General features: G+C 51.3%; 1 protein-coding gene across 7 annotated transcripts in view; it reads left to right on the forward strand.

Moving 5' to 3' along the window:
* The window catches only part of cacna1da (calcium channel, voltage-dependent, L type, alpha 1D subunit, a), a 48356-nt gene that overhangs the window by 1852 nt on the left and 31905 nt on the right, over window positions 1-14599 (forward strand). For 4 of the 7 annotated variants that reach the window (XM_086169056.1, XM_086169057.1, XM_086169059.1 and 1 more), the window contains exons 3-9: window positions 259-364; window positions 10567-10706; window positions 12608-12777; window positions 12867-13019; window positions 13093-13289; window positions 13433-13536; window positions 14255-14424. In XM_086169056.1, the coding sequence (XP_086025182.1) occupies window positions 259-364; window positions 10567-10706; window positions 12608-12777; window positions 12867-13019; window positions 13093-13289; window positions 13433-13536; window positions 14255-14424 (1040 nt within the window). Of the gene's footprint in view, window positions 1-258; window positions 365-10566; window positions 10707-12607; window positions 12778-12866; window positions 13020-13092; window positions 13290-13432; window positions 13537-14254; window positions 14425-14599 lie in introns of those variants that run through there. The other 3 variants (XM_086169054.1, XM_086169055.1, XM_086169053.1) reach the window with 2 other exon arrangements.

Here is a 14599-nt window from a genome sequence, read left to right on the forward strand (position 1 = left end):
CTCGTGGTAGTTCTGGCGGGTTGAAGGTTCGGTATGTCCGGGAGGGAATGTATGGCCGTCAGCTGAAGGCCTTGCAGGGGACTGACTTACGCCGAAATCTGTGACAACTTGCAAGGTATCCAGTTGTTTATCCAGCAGATACCTGAAGTGATCCAAATGTTCACTTTTTTTGGGGGGGGGGTTTACTCAAGAGGCCGATTGGTTCTTCTGTGCCGCCATCCATCCTCTGCACCCTTTCCTTAACTCCGCCCCTTCCAGGCCATTCGATATCTTTATATTAATTGCTATTTTTGCCAACTGTATGGCCTTAGCTGTCTACGTCCCCTTTCCCGAAGATGATTCCAACTCCATCAACCACGACCTGGTAAGTCCACCGGGGGTTCCGTCAAGTTCTTCTGGCGCCGCCACCGTGTGACTAGATGGATCAGGGTTCTTGGGGTAAATTTGACGGGTCGACCGGGTTCTCTCTGCGGGTTCTCCCCACGCTCTCCTGCCTGGGAGGGGTTCTTTAAATAGTTGACTCCTGCGTTGTTCTCCATGATTTATGCTCCCCGTCCTCAGAGCTCAGACCTGTCCGCAGACAGCTGATGTCCCTGCAAGGTGGCCTCCAGCAGGGCCGCCTCCTGCAGGGTAGGCTTAGAAAGCCGGTTTGCATGATGGATTTTTATGTCAGATGACCGCAGTGCCACTGGGTATGCTTCCTAAGGACTTATTTCTGCTAACGTTTGTACGTTAGCACGTCCCTTTCAATGTCGCAATAGTTATCGAGCACTACATCCATTCGAGGGCAGTGCGGAGTTCACTTCCAGGTTCTAAGTTGCGTCCCGTTTCAAATGTGGCAATGGCAGAGGAGCTGATGATAAGGAAAAGGGCTGTGCAGTGGACGGTGGTGGTCTTTGCATCCATCAAACACGTAGCAGGAATTCTCGCCCCGGTTATGCCGACCTCGTATTGTCTTCTTCATCTTCTGGCTGTACTTGGGCAAACTGCACAACACTGCCCTTCTATGACTTCCGGTGCAGTGACGTGCAGTCAAGGGAGGCAGGGGAAGCAGTGCCTCCCCTGTGTCATCCTAAAAAATAAATATGCTAATATTTGCCCACTGATCTGTGATAGAAATATTATTATTGTATGATTCCAATCATTCCATTGATTTTCTTGTCGACTAACTTGTGTATTTTCCTGTTCAAATATGGTGGAAAAACGCTAATTGAGGCAGCAATCCCTCACAAACTGGGTACTCCCATTGAGCACATGCAAGTGATCTCTCTGTATGTCCGCAATGTAATGTTTGTACACCCTTTTAATAATATATGTCCTCACATCCCATCGTCGAGGTCATGTATTTCGCGCATGTGCAGAACATATTAGTTTTGCTCATCTGACAAAACGGTGCGGTGAAAAAGCAGGAGGGGAGGCAGGCAGTACCTCTGCCTCACTGAAGGGGGCGCGTCTCCTGCTACTGTACTTTATCAGGGATGACAGATAAAAAGTATTGTGGGTAAGATGCTAGCCAAAACAGTAGTCAAGTAGAGAAGGTCAAGTGCGCCGCGTCAGTCCATTTGCTTCAAGTTTTTAAAACTGGACTTTCAGTCAAAAGTGGAAGTGATAAATAATGGAAGAGCGACACGGGAGCTAAATGATTTGCTTCAAACAGAATAGTGCGTATATACCATATAGCCGGAGTTGGACTAACCAAGGGTGGCTTTCCTATGTATTGAAACTGAGAGACTCTTAAAACTAAATGAAGATTAGAAGGACTTTTAAACCAAAGTCATAGAAATGTTTGCCAAGAAGGATAGGCGAATGGATTTCATTTACAACAAAATTGGAATTAGCTGTTCCGGTGGCACTGCTCTGTTTGGCTACAAGCTCCCCAAGAACGTACAGGAAATGAAGGCAGAGGACAAACAGAAGACTCCATTCACACCCGGATCATAACATTGGAGCATAACATGCTAACATTGAGCATAAATGAGCCTCGAGTTGCGCGCTGGTTTGTCTCGGCGTGGAAGGAATTCACGAGCTGGTGAATCGGCGACGAGAAGCCTGGGTGTCCGGAACAGGAAGTGGCTTGATTCTTAAAGGCTGCACGTCATAAAAATTCCATCAGCGCTTCCCATATGGTGTTACGGAAGTACAGCAGGAGCCAAAGTCAACAAACGGAGCAGTATCGCCGGAGTTTGTGGGGGGCGGTGTTGCACGGTATGCTCAAGTGTCCGATGCACTTGGGCATACCGTCAAGCATACCGTCAAGACAGCGCCACCCATTGCGCTGCCTCTTTCTCAGAACATATATTATCACCAGCTCCTCCGCCAGCGCCATATTTGTCACTTTCTGAAACAGAACTTAAATTGGCACACTGAACTCGATACTGCCCCCTAGTGGACGTGTTGCTTCACAGCAGTGGCGACATAGAGTGCCAATGGGAAGTAACGTTAGCATAAATCCCCAAACTTGACTGAACCCAAAGGTGAAGTCAGACAGAGACGGGTAAAAGAAATAGGGGGATATTATCTGCCCCGCCTGTAGGGGGCAGTAACTCAACCCTTCCTGCGTCCCAGCAGCAGGTTTCTCCAAAATTACGATCTCTGGATCCGTTCAGGGAGGAGGGTGCACTGTCTGCTGAAAGATGCGTCAACATAGGCTACATTAGGATTCACACACACTCTCACACACACATATGTTCTAAGACATCTGTGTTTGACATGTTGCTTCCATGCTAAGCATACCATTTTAAGTTCTACCTGCTGAAAGCGAGATGCCGACCATTTTCCCCGAGACGTTAAATCTCCTCGTCAGCAGCTGGTGTGTGTGTGTGTAAGTTAGCGTTGACTCGCAACTAAGCCTGCTGACGGCTTGACACAAAAGTCTTCCTCCTCTCATCCCAGACGTTGTTCATCCCTCGCAGACTCCTGGGAGCCTGTGGTGGGTTCGGGCGGGGCGTCGTTATGCTAATGAGCGAGTTGTTGTGCAGCGGTCGCGTTGAAAAGGCTTTGTATGTTAATGCGTGCGTTGTCACGCTTCGGTTGCCGACTTAAAAACGTAACAACGCGGAAACCAGGAGATATGAAAACACCTTTGTTGCCATGGAGACAAGATGACAACACTCGGAGAGCGAGCATGCGCGCCGCAGGAGGCTGTTTCTTGGTGTATTTGGCTAGTGGACCTTCTAGAAGCCATTAGCAGATACTTTTCCCTGGTCCCTGGTTAGATGTTTTCTTGCGACGAAATGGAGCAATGAGGAGGTCCAAGCTCTTCTGGGCTGCTGCATCTCAGAGGGGCTTCCAGGGCTCGCAGAGGAACATCAACATTTTGGACTATTTGGTGTTAGCTAATGGCTAACGGGGTTCTTCACATGGTGAAGCAGTGCAGGGAGAAGATACAAACGCTCCAACCATCTGCTAGTCCATGGTTGTTATTCCATGAACGCTGTGGCAGCTTCACCTCCGTGGTGTCCATGTCTTCTTCTTCTTCTTTGCTGGTTTGTTGTGGAGCGTAAGGTCCTGACTGTGGTCCCTCACCACCTGTGGGACTGAAGGTTCCCCTGGAGGAGGCTACTTCCTGGAACTTTTGTGTCCGTTAGCAGCTAATGGAACTCTCTGGCTAGCATGATCCCCGGTCTACATACTCTTGGAGCAGGAATTAAACTTCTGGACTACTCGATTACTTAGCATGGTTGATGTTTTACACCCGCCTTCATACCCATCTTCGTTATTGTGTTGCAACAGTTTTTGCAGAATTTTTGCGAATTTTTGAGTTCGTCCCAAAATCCCAGTGTCGACTCCTGGTGTTTGAAAACAGACGTTGCAGAGCAAACATCCCGAGTCCGGCTACTGAATATTGATTTGTCCCGGGATGGACCTCAGCAGGGAGTAGGATGTAGATCCAGTGAAGGTTTGTCTCCAGCAAGAAGGTTTGGCGCAAAGGTGGACATCTGCGTCCTGCAGGGAAGCCCATCGGCGGCGCAGCACTTTAGGCTAAGCGATGTCCGTCTAGCTCACGATGTCGCCAGCTAGCTCGTGGTATTGCCAGAGAGCTTGCGCTATCGCCGTCTAGCCCACGCTGTCGCCAGCTAGCTCGCGGTATTTCCAGCGAGCTTGCGCTATTGCCGGCTAGCTCACGCTGTTGCCAGCTAGCTCGTACTATTGCCGTCTAGCTCGTACTATTGCCGTCTAGTTCGTGCCGTCGCCTTCTAGCCCACGCCGTTGCCAGCTAGCTCGTGCTATTGCCAGCTAGCTCGCACTATTTCCGTCTAGCTTGTACTATTGCCGTCTAGCTCACGCTGTCGCCAGCTAGCTCGCGGTATTGCCAGAGAGCTCGTGCTATCGCCGTCTAGCTCACGCTGTCGCCAGCTTGCTCGCACTATTGCCAGAGAGCTCACGCTGTCGCCAGCTAGCTCGCGGTATTTCCAGCGAGCTTGCGCTATTGCCGGCTAGCTCACGCTGTTGCCAGCTAGCTCGTACTATTGCCGTCTAGCTCGCGCCGTCACCTTCTAGCCCACGCCGTTGCCAGCTAGCTTGTGCTATTGCCAGCTAGCTCGCACTATTTCCGTCTAGCTTGTACTATTGCCGTCTAGCTCGCGCCGTCGCCAGCTAGCTCACACTGACAGGAAACCATGAGATGAGGCAATGGGGAGATTTCCGGAGAACACAGGTGTCGGGACTGTTTGCACTTTAGTGCATTAAGGAATCTTGCAGCTGCTGCGAGGGGGGAATAGCGGCGGCGGCGGCGGCGGCGGCGGCGGCGAGCTCTGGAGTCACAAAGGCTCCGGCCTGCACCTTCTGTTGCAATGCATTTGCATGGGCTAACGTGCTAAATGCAGCATCTCATCACGGGCTGCCCTGAAGCTCCAGGAGTTGTGGGCAAGAGTTTGAGGGTCCTCACACACACACACACACACACACACACACACACACACACACAGTCCTTTCTTCAGCGCTCCTCTCCCTCCTCCTTCCTTGAGTCATCTCGCCGCAATAGTACGAAGCGCACACACGTAGCCCCGTCGTGCACGTGACCGCCTCTCTCCTCCGCATCCATCTTCTCGGGGGGGACAGACGGAGAGCCTGCACACACACACACACACACACACACACACCCCGCCTTCGCTGTAAGGTCATTTCTGACTTATCAGTCCAAGACTGGACACTCCGGGCAGCTCCTGCCGAAGGTAGCTGAGCAAAGGAGTGACCTTTTCATGGCAGATATGATTCAGGCGTCTCATCCTCGGTGGCGAGCGGCGAGCGGCGAGCGGCGCCTGGTATCATGCAGCCTTCGCCCGTATCGCTGCGATTGCATAACGGCGGAGCTGCAGAGCTATTTATTTTTACCAGGGACAAAAAGGACACAAAACACATCGAGACCGCCAGGGAGGGGAAGGGGGTCACTTTGACGGAGGCGGTTTGAACCCGCCGCCGCGTGCGGAGGGGATGATGGACGTAACACACACACACACACACACACACATGCACGCTCGCCGTCACACACGCCACGTCAGGAGCGTCTTCTTCACAGGCCGTGAACAAAGTGGTCGCATTTCAAGGTCCGTTACCTAATGATCTTCATCACATCATCCAGGAGAATAACGAATTTTAATCACACACACACACACACACACACACATGTAAACCGCCTGGAGAGGCAGCGGGGATATCTTGGGGGTTAAAACAAGTTAGATTGACGGTCACGTGTCTCGGATGGGTTCAACCGTGGTTTGGTTGCCATGGCGATGCTCGCTGCTCAGGATGGATGAGACGAGGACTCTGACAAAAGAGTTCTTCCAGATCTGGAAGAACTCGCCTTGCTGAAGTGCTGCTGGGCCGGGACCGGGTGGAGGGGGAGGGTTAGCAGGTGTGTGTGTGTGTGTGTGTGTGTGTGTGTGTGTGTGTGTGTGTGTGTGTGTGTGTTCGGGGGGACCGGTCCGATCCTGATACACACACACCTGCTAACACACACCATCATATGGTGTTTTGTCCACGCACGGCTCCGTCACCGGTGGTCACCTGAAGCTCACACAGGTGAATGCCAGGTTCTTTTTTGTCATTCTGGCGCGTGCACACACACACACACACACACACACACATACACACACACACACACACACACACACACACACACACACACACACACACACACACACACACTTACACAGGTGAACACGTGTGGCTGCTTTTCAACCAGCTGGGCTTCTGTGGAAGATCCAGGGCTGATGGGAGACTTCCAGAGTGTGTGTCTGTGTGTGTGTGTGTATGTGTGTGTGTGTGTGTGTGTGTGTGTGTGTTGCTGGCACGGGCAGCAGCGATGTCTGGACTGTTGGACCCCCCTCGGAGTCGATGTTAGAAGTATGTGTTTAGTCATTTATCGCAACTGCTCATTTGTGGCTCGCACTCGCGCTGTCGCCGTTCGTTATCTCGAGTGTGTCCCCTGCATATGTGTGTGTGTGTGTGTGTGTGTGTGTGTGTGTGTGTGTGAGAGAGATCAGTGAATGGTTGTGTGGAAGCGCAGCCAGAGAGATGAACAACAGCAGAACATACATGGTTCTATCGTTGCCTTTTGAATCCATTAAGTGTTACATATTCACTCATTCATTCATTTATTCATTTATTTATTCATTCATTCATTCATTCATCTGCTGCATGAGGGTTGCAGAAGGTCACATTCAACCATTCATCCTCTCATTCACATGTCTGGACAACGCAGGTCATTTTTTGCGGGTCGCTAGAATGTCTTAAAAGGTCGGATCGTCTTAAAGTAAATAAGTCAAACGCTTGTTTAAGAAATGGCAGCAGAATGTGTTCACATCCAAAAACGCTGCGACAGTGTAAGCTAGCTTTGTAGCAGAGCAACCAGGAAACATCATTTTTTTTACATCTATGCAAATACATGTGTAATATTTGGATTTGATTGAGTTATTTAACATTAAGGAGTAGTTGCTATTATTTTACATTACATGTAGTTACATTTATACTGTTGCCTTAGCATGTGGCTCTTTGAGGCCAGCCATTATGTTGGCGTAGGGTCTCCATGAACCTCTTGCATGGGTTTGGACTGTGTGAGGAACCCGGAGGAACCCCACGCAAACACGCAAGAACATGGAGGATGTTTAATTTAATGTTTAATTTTGATGTTTGAGTGCAGGAGAATCTCAGCTTTTTGAATTTAACTTGTTCTTTGACTCTGTTTGCAAACCCAATCCATGTTTTCCATTGAAACCAATGACAACTTGGTCAGCAACAAAAATAAATGGCACTCTTTGAAAACCTTTTTATGAGTTTATTTGTGGTAAAACAACAGTAAAGAGTAAAAGCTAACCATAATTATTGCCGTGTTTATGCTGCCCTTTCACTTCCTGCCAGTACTTGTACTCGTAAAGCCTTCCTGCCTCGCTAATGCTAACGCAATCACCAGCTAGCTGTCTTTCATTCATCCAAGCTAACATTAGCCATGTTGTAACACCAACACTGTGTTCACTTTTAGCTAATATTTCCATCTTTGGATTGACTGTACCTTCTTCTTAGTCCCGCTAGCACTTTTTGGGAGCTACAATGAGGGCTAGCTTACTGAAAAAAACGGCACAAAAAGCGTTTCAACAGGAGAATACAACGATAAACATGGCAAAGTAGCACACACAGCTACGCTACGCTACAACACGGATAGTTACTCTTGTTCTCGGTGTTCGTGCACCGATGCTCGTTCGCAGCTCCGCTCAAACTTTGTTCGTAAACTCTGTTGGTCGTCCAATTTGTTCGGGGAAAATTCTATTTGTGGCGTGGATATCGTGGAAGAACGGCGGGTGCTAATGCTTCGGCGCAGTGAGCGATGGATCTGGAAGCTTCTAGGACAAACGGTGGGGTGTGCTGCCACCTCACGTGGTGTGTGTGTGTGTGTATGAGTGTGTGTGTGTGTGTGTGTGTGTGTTTGCCGTCTGCCGCCTCACATATGTTTTGCCTACCGTTTGCGTCGCTTGTTAGCGTCCAGGTCACACACACACACCGATATCAAACATGCATGATGTTAACTGTGACTCACCACACTGAGGGGGCTCGCCGATACACACTCGGACGTGCATTTCACACACACACACACACACACTCACACGTAGTAACAGTCAGGAGTTTAGAGCGGCGGTGTGTTTCCCCACGGGTTTTAAACACTGCGCACCATTTCTGCGCTGCAACCTTTGTCAAGTCAGGTTTTATTCATATCGGTTTTATTTACAAGACGTTAAATCGCGGCGCAGGTCTGGACCACGGATCTTTAAGATCTACAAAAACACGACATTTAGTCCGAGAGGGGACGGATAACACCGGTAGAAGTAACAGTTACACGCTAATAGCTGGGACGATGATATCATTATAGCTGTAATATTCATAAAAGAGTGGTGGATTCCTGCAGGGACGCCCAGTAGATCAAGCCCCGCCCCCTGGGAAGCCGGCCAATGAGAGAAGATCTCATTGCAACGATGAAGGGACGAGAAAGGAGAGGAAGCATCATGAGACAATGCTAATGCTAACTATAAGCTATCTGAAAAAGACAGGTTAGCAGCTGTTTTTCCGTGGGCTGTTTCCCAGCTAAGGTTGGGCGGCGTCCATTATGGAAACTCTAGCGCCCCCTAGGGGCTCGGAGGCCACTAAGTGCTTGGCAGCGAGTTCCCTTTCGCCACTAAATGCCTCTAAACTGCAGGCTTTTGAATCCTTTTGCTATTCTTGAATGAATGCCGCCGCCGCCGCCGCCGCCCCTTCCACCTCCTCGCCTCGGGGGGGCCTGAGCACATCTCAGAAACGGCAGCCACAACAAAAAAAGGGCTTTTATTGCAGGCTAAGTGCTTCTCGCAGCCCTGTGGTTTACTGCTGGGAAAACGCAGCCGTTGACACGAAGGGACGTGGCATTAAGTGCGATAACAAAAAAATGAAAATGAGTACTATGTGGAGTTGACGTGCTGATACCCGCCATGCATAAAGCATGAAGAAGATCTCCGGTGTCGTGTGTCCTGTGAACAATGGTTGCCAGGGGAGAGAACCAACACAGCTGTTAGGGTTGTTATATTGTAATAACCCCTTTATAACTGTTATTACTGTGCACTCTTTAAAACCTTTTTATGGGTTTATTTTGGGAAAAAAACACAGCTAACCTTAATTATTGCTCTGTTTCTTGTGTTTTGTCTCTTCTTCCCAGCACTTGTGCCGGTACCTTCGCTAAATCAGCAAAAGTAAAGCCTAGTGCTAACGCTATCTCCAGCTAGCGGTCTTTCATTGAGTCACTTTCCTTCGCTAACGTATTCACCCCTTTAGCCATGTCTTTAGCTCATCTTTGTCCTTCAGGATGGTGCAGATGGTTGACTTAGCTGTGTCCAAGTGCTTGGAGAGACCTGTAACCCCAACACCACTCTAACATTTAGCTAATATTTGCTTCTTCAGGTTGACTGTAACTTTTAGCTTCCTCTTAGCACCACTAGCGCTAGCATTTTAACCTTTTTGGGACCAATATTGATGGCTAGCTGACATGAAAAAGCACAAAAACAGTAGAACACAACGAGGAATGATGTGAACACCGTGGAGTAGCAGACACAGCTACGCTATGCTATAATGCCACAACGCAGGAAGTTTGTGTGTTTGTGTGTTGGTGCAGCGAGGCTCATTAGCAGCTCTGCTCAATTTAATTGTAAACTCAGTCGGTCGGCCCATTTGTAGAACATAACGATGAATGATGTAAACACCGTGGAGTAGCAGACATGGCTACGCTAAGCATGGCTACACTACGTGCACCGAGGTTCGTCAGCAGCGCAGCTCAAAATTTAATCGTAAACTCTGTCGTTCGGCCCATTTCTAGAACACAACAATGAATGATGTAAACAACGTGGAGTAGCACGCACGGCCAAAGCTAAACTATGCACGGCAATGCTATGCATGGCTACGCTACACTATGTGCACTGAGGCTCGTTAGCAATGTAATTGTAAGCTCTGTCGTTCGGCCCATTTGTAGAACAAAACGGTGAATAAAGTAAACCACGCGGAGTAGCACCACAGCTACGCTATGCACGGCTACGCTACGCTATGTGCACCGAGGATTGTTAGCATCCGCTCAAAATTTAATCATAAAGTCTTTTGGTTGGCCCGTTTGTAGAGCACAACAATGAATGATGTAAACAACGCGGAGTAGCACGCACAGCTACGCTAAGCTATGCACGGCTACGCTAAGCTACGTGCATCGAGGCTCGTTAGCAGCTCCGCTCAAAATTGAACAATAAACTCTGTTTAGACGAGTGTGTCGGTGATTGAAAGCGTTCATCAGCGTGTGTTCAGCTGTCGCTCTGTGACCTGTGATTGGTCCAGAGTGAACCCGCCTCTCAGCCAATGATGAACAGTGTTTATGAATTATTATCATGGAACGTGAATAAAAGGGGTGCCGTGATTGGCTAAAGTTTCACGGCCTGGATGTCCCTGGATGTCCCAACATTGGTGACGAAGTAGAAGAACATCCTCAATCCTCTCCTTGGTGTGTGTGTGTGTGTGTGTGTGTGTGTGTGTGTGTGTGTGTGTGTGTGTGTGTGTGTGTGTCGTCAGGAAACAGTCGAGTATGCCTTCCTCATCATCTTCACAATTGAGACCTTCCTGAAGATCATCGCCTACGGCCTGGTCATGCATCAGAACGCCTACGTGAGGAACGGTTGGAACATGCTGGACTTCGTCATTGTTGTCATCGGGTAAGCCCCGCCCCCTCACACACACACACACACACACACACACACACACACACGGGGTCAGCGATCCCACAAGGGTGTGTGGAAACAGGTGACCACTAGTGGTGAACTTGAAGATGGCACCTTCCCACCTGCACCAGGGGAGCAGGGGGGGAGGTCATGGTCGTCATGGTTACCAGGATGGCGTCCGCCATGTTTCAACTAGCGTTAGCATAGCACGCCGGAGCAGCTCGTCAGGGGGCGGAGCCTGTGTGACGGACAGGTCTGTGCAGCTCGCTCGCCTGAGCTTTAGATGCAAAGCGTTAACACACACACACACACACACACACACACACACACACACACACACACACTCCCTGCAAGTATATGACCCAGAAAAGACAGAGAGAATAAATCAGAGCTTCGCCACCACTGGAATGAGTCACCATCTCCTCCTCCTCCTCCTTCTTCTCCTCCATGGTGGAGCTTCACGCCAAACCTCGACCCCCTCCCTCGTTCTCCTCCGACGTGCACAGTCCACTGAGTAGCTGGGTCAGTGCACGTGTCTGTGCACGTGGCCGCCGGGTCGCCGCCGCCGCCGCCATGAAGAGCGGCGCCTGACGCTCGCTGGACGGAAGGAGCCGGCAGGAACGTCCAGACGTCCTCCATGGCCGCAGTGTGTGTGTGTGTGTGTGTGTGTGTGTGTGTGTGTGTGTGTGTGTGTGTGTGTGTGCCTGCAAGGCAAAATGATGGTTTCAGAAGAAGGTTTCTAATCTACTGGTCCATGTGGTGGGTCAGTGTGGAGCCTCCAGGTTCTCCATGGATGTTCTCCTCTCTGGGTTCCCTTCATGTTCTCCTGCCTCAACCCTCCATGGACTCCATAGTCCTTCCATGTTCTTCAGGGTTCTCCCTCATGTTCTCCTAGGTTCTCCCTCATGTTCTCCTGGGTTCTCCCTCATGTTCTCCTGGGTTCTCCCTCAGGTTCTCCATGTTCTCCTGGGTTCCCCCTGTATGTTCTCCATGTTCTGCAGGGTTCTCTGTCATGCTCTCCATGTTCTCTTCTTGGGTTCTCCTTGTGTCTTCTCTATGTTCTCCTGGGTTCTCCTTCAGGTTCTCCTGGGTTCTCCCTCATGTTCTCCATGTTCTCCTGGGTTCTCTGTCATGCTCTCCATGTTCTCTTCTTGGGTTCTCCTTGTGTCTTCGCTATGTTCTCCAGGGTTCTCCCTCATGTTCTCCTGGGGTCGCCCTCATGTTCTCCTGGGTTCTCCCTCATGTTCTCCTGGGGTCTCCCTCATGTTCTCCAGGGTTCTCCCTCATGCTCTCCAGGGTTCTTCCTCATGTTCTCTAGGGTTCTCTCTCATGCTCTCCAGGGTTCTCCCTCATGCTCTCCAGGGTTCTCTCTCATGCTCTCCAGGGTTCTCCCTCATGTTCTCCAGGGTTCTCCCTCATGCTCTCCAGGGTTCTCCCTCATGTTCTCCAGGGTTCTCCCTCATGTTCTCCAGGGTTCTCTCTCATGCTCTCCAGGGTTCTCCCTCATGCTCTCCAGGGTTCTCCCTCATGTTCTCCTGGGTTCTCCCTCATGTTCTTCATGTTCTCCTGGGTTGCCCCTGTATGTTCTCCAGGGTTCTCTCTCATGCTCTCCAGGGTTCTCCCTCATGCCCTCCAGGGTTCTCCCTCATGTTCTCCCGGGTTCTCCCTCATGTTCTCCTGGGTTCTCTCTCATGTTCTTCATGTTCTCCTGGGTTGCCCCTGTATGCTCTCCAGGGTTCTCCCTCATGTTCTCCAGGGTTCTCCCTCATGTTGTCCACGATCTCCAGCCTGGGCTCTGACCCATGAGTGTGGGTCCAGATGTTTGGGGTTCCCGTACCGGTTCTTGCCCTCCTGGTTGACTCCTCCTCCTCAGCTGCCGTTGTTTCCACCTCCAGGCTCTTCAGCGTGGTCCTGGAGATTCTGACCAAAGATGAGAAGGGGGACGGCGAAGAAGACGACCACCCGACGATGCACGGCCACGGCGGCAAGCCGGGCGGTTTCGACGTGAAGGCCCTGCGAGCGTTCCGTGTGCTGCGACCCCTGCGGCTGGTCTCAGGAGTCCCCAGTAAGTGATCCGGTATCTCCAGCGGGTTCGTCCAGGATGTTCCCGGTCCAACCTTGAAGATATTTGCGTCCTCCTCCCTCGTGGCGCAGGTTTACAGGTGGTGTTGAACTCCATCATCAAAGCTATGGTTCCCCTCCTGCACATCGCCCTGCTCGTCCTCTTCGTCATCATCATCTACGCCATCATCGGACTGGAGCTTTTCATCGGGAAGATGCACGCCACCTGCTACATCCCCGGCACAGGTGGGCGCCGGATTCTTCTCGTCGCGGTCCGAGTTCCCGGCCAGACGCCGTCGTCTTCCTTGTCTTCTGCCAGACATGTTAGCCGAGGAGGAACCGGCTCCATGCGCGATCTCAGGGCACGGGCGCCAATGCCCCATCAACGGCAGCGAGTGCCGGGAGGGCTGGCAGGGTCCCAACGGCGGCATCACCAACTTCGACAACTTCCTGTTCGCCATGCTGACCGTCTTCCAGTGCATCACCATGGAGGGCTGGACCGACGTGCTGTACTGGGTGAGCGTCCGGCGCCGGTACCGTCCGACCCGTCTTGCGCCTCTTCTCCTGATCTTAGGCTACCTTCTGCTACCTTCTGCTACTGAGTGTTCCTTCTACCTGCTCCTTCTCCTTCCGCGGACCTTCTCCCGTTCCTCCTCCAGATGAACGACGCTATGGGCTTTGAGCTTCCGTGGGTCTACTTTGTCAGCCTCGTGATCTTCGGCTCCTTTTTCGTTCTCAACCTGGTTCTGGGTGTTCTTAGCGGGTAAGCTCACGTACGCTAACCCGCTACATCTGCCCCTCCAGGTGAACGACGCCATCGGCTGGGAAACTCCTTGGATTTATTTTGTGAGCCTGATCATACTGGGCTCCTTTTTCGTGCTGAACCTGGTGCTGGGTGTCCTCAGCGGGTAAGAGGCGCCGCGGGTCGTCGCGCGCCACCGCCAACGCCGCCGCCGTTAGCTGTGGCTACTCCTTGCTAGCTGTTCCCGACCCTCACGGCAAACTCCCGCCCCTCCTGGAAGGGAAACTAATCTCGTTCCTCGCCCTTCACTCTCCTAAAGCTCCCTCAACCCCGCTTTATTTTTCTCCGTGAAGTCGGAACAGGGGGGAAGGGACCGTCCGAGACGACCTCCCTGGTTTTCGCAGGGTTCGCCGTCACACTGCCGCTTCCTCTCGCTTTACGTAATCCGTGGATCGGGATCGTGCGCCGGCTTCGCGTGTGTCACGGAAACAAAAAAAAAAAAAACAAAAACATCCGTCGACCCAGGAGGAAAAAAAAAAACAAAAAACAAACGGCCTTTTCTCCTCGATTAAAGATGCTCTCTTGAAAGGAAACACTGCGGCACCGGCGGCGCTCTAAATATAGTCCGGGGGGTTTCTCTCGGAGGGATATGTCGCCCCCTGGTGGTCGGAGATGGAATTGCATCGTGGTCGCGGTCACCGCGGACTCACCGTCCTCCCCTTGTGTCGGTGACCCTCAGAGAGTTCTCCAAGGAGAGGGAGAAGGCCAAGGCTCGCGGTGACTTCCAGAAGCTGCGGGAGAAGCAGCAGCTGGAGGAGGACCTGAAGGGCTACCTGGACTGGATCACCCAGGCCGAGGACATCGACCCCGACAACGAGGACGAGGCCGAGGAGGAGTGCAAACGCAACCGTAAGAAGCTCCAGATCTCACCGCCCGCCTCCTCCACACACACACACACACACACACACGGTTTGTTTCCATGACAACGAAGCCGTGCCGTCAACTGCTCCATCAAGTCAGACATTTGTGATTGTCTGGCGGACAGGAAGCAGGTAAACATCTACAAAGTAGGCCTTCAGTAGTG

Source organism: Fistularia commersonii, chromosome 21 (assembly GCF_037954325.1).
Source record: "Fistularia commersonii isolate RoL2024-O1a breed Wild chromosome 21, RoL_Fcom_v1.0, whole genome shotgun sequence".
Taxonomy (NCBI): Eukaryota; Metazoa; Chordata; class Actinopteri; order Syngnathiformes; family Fistulariidae; genus Fistularia; species Fistularia commersonii.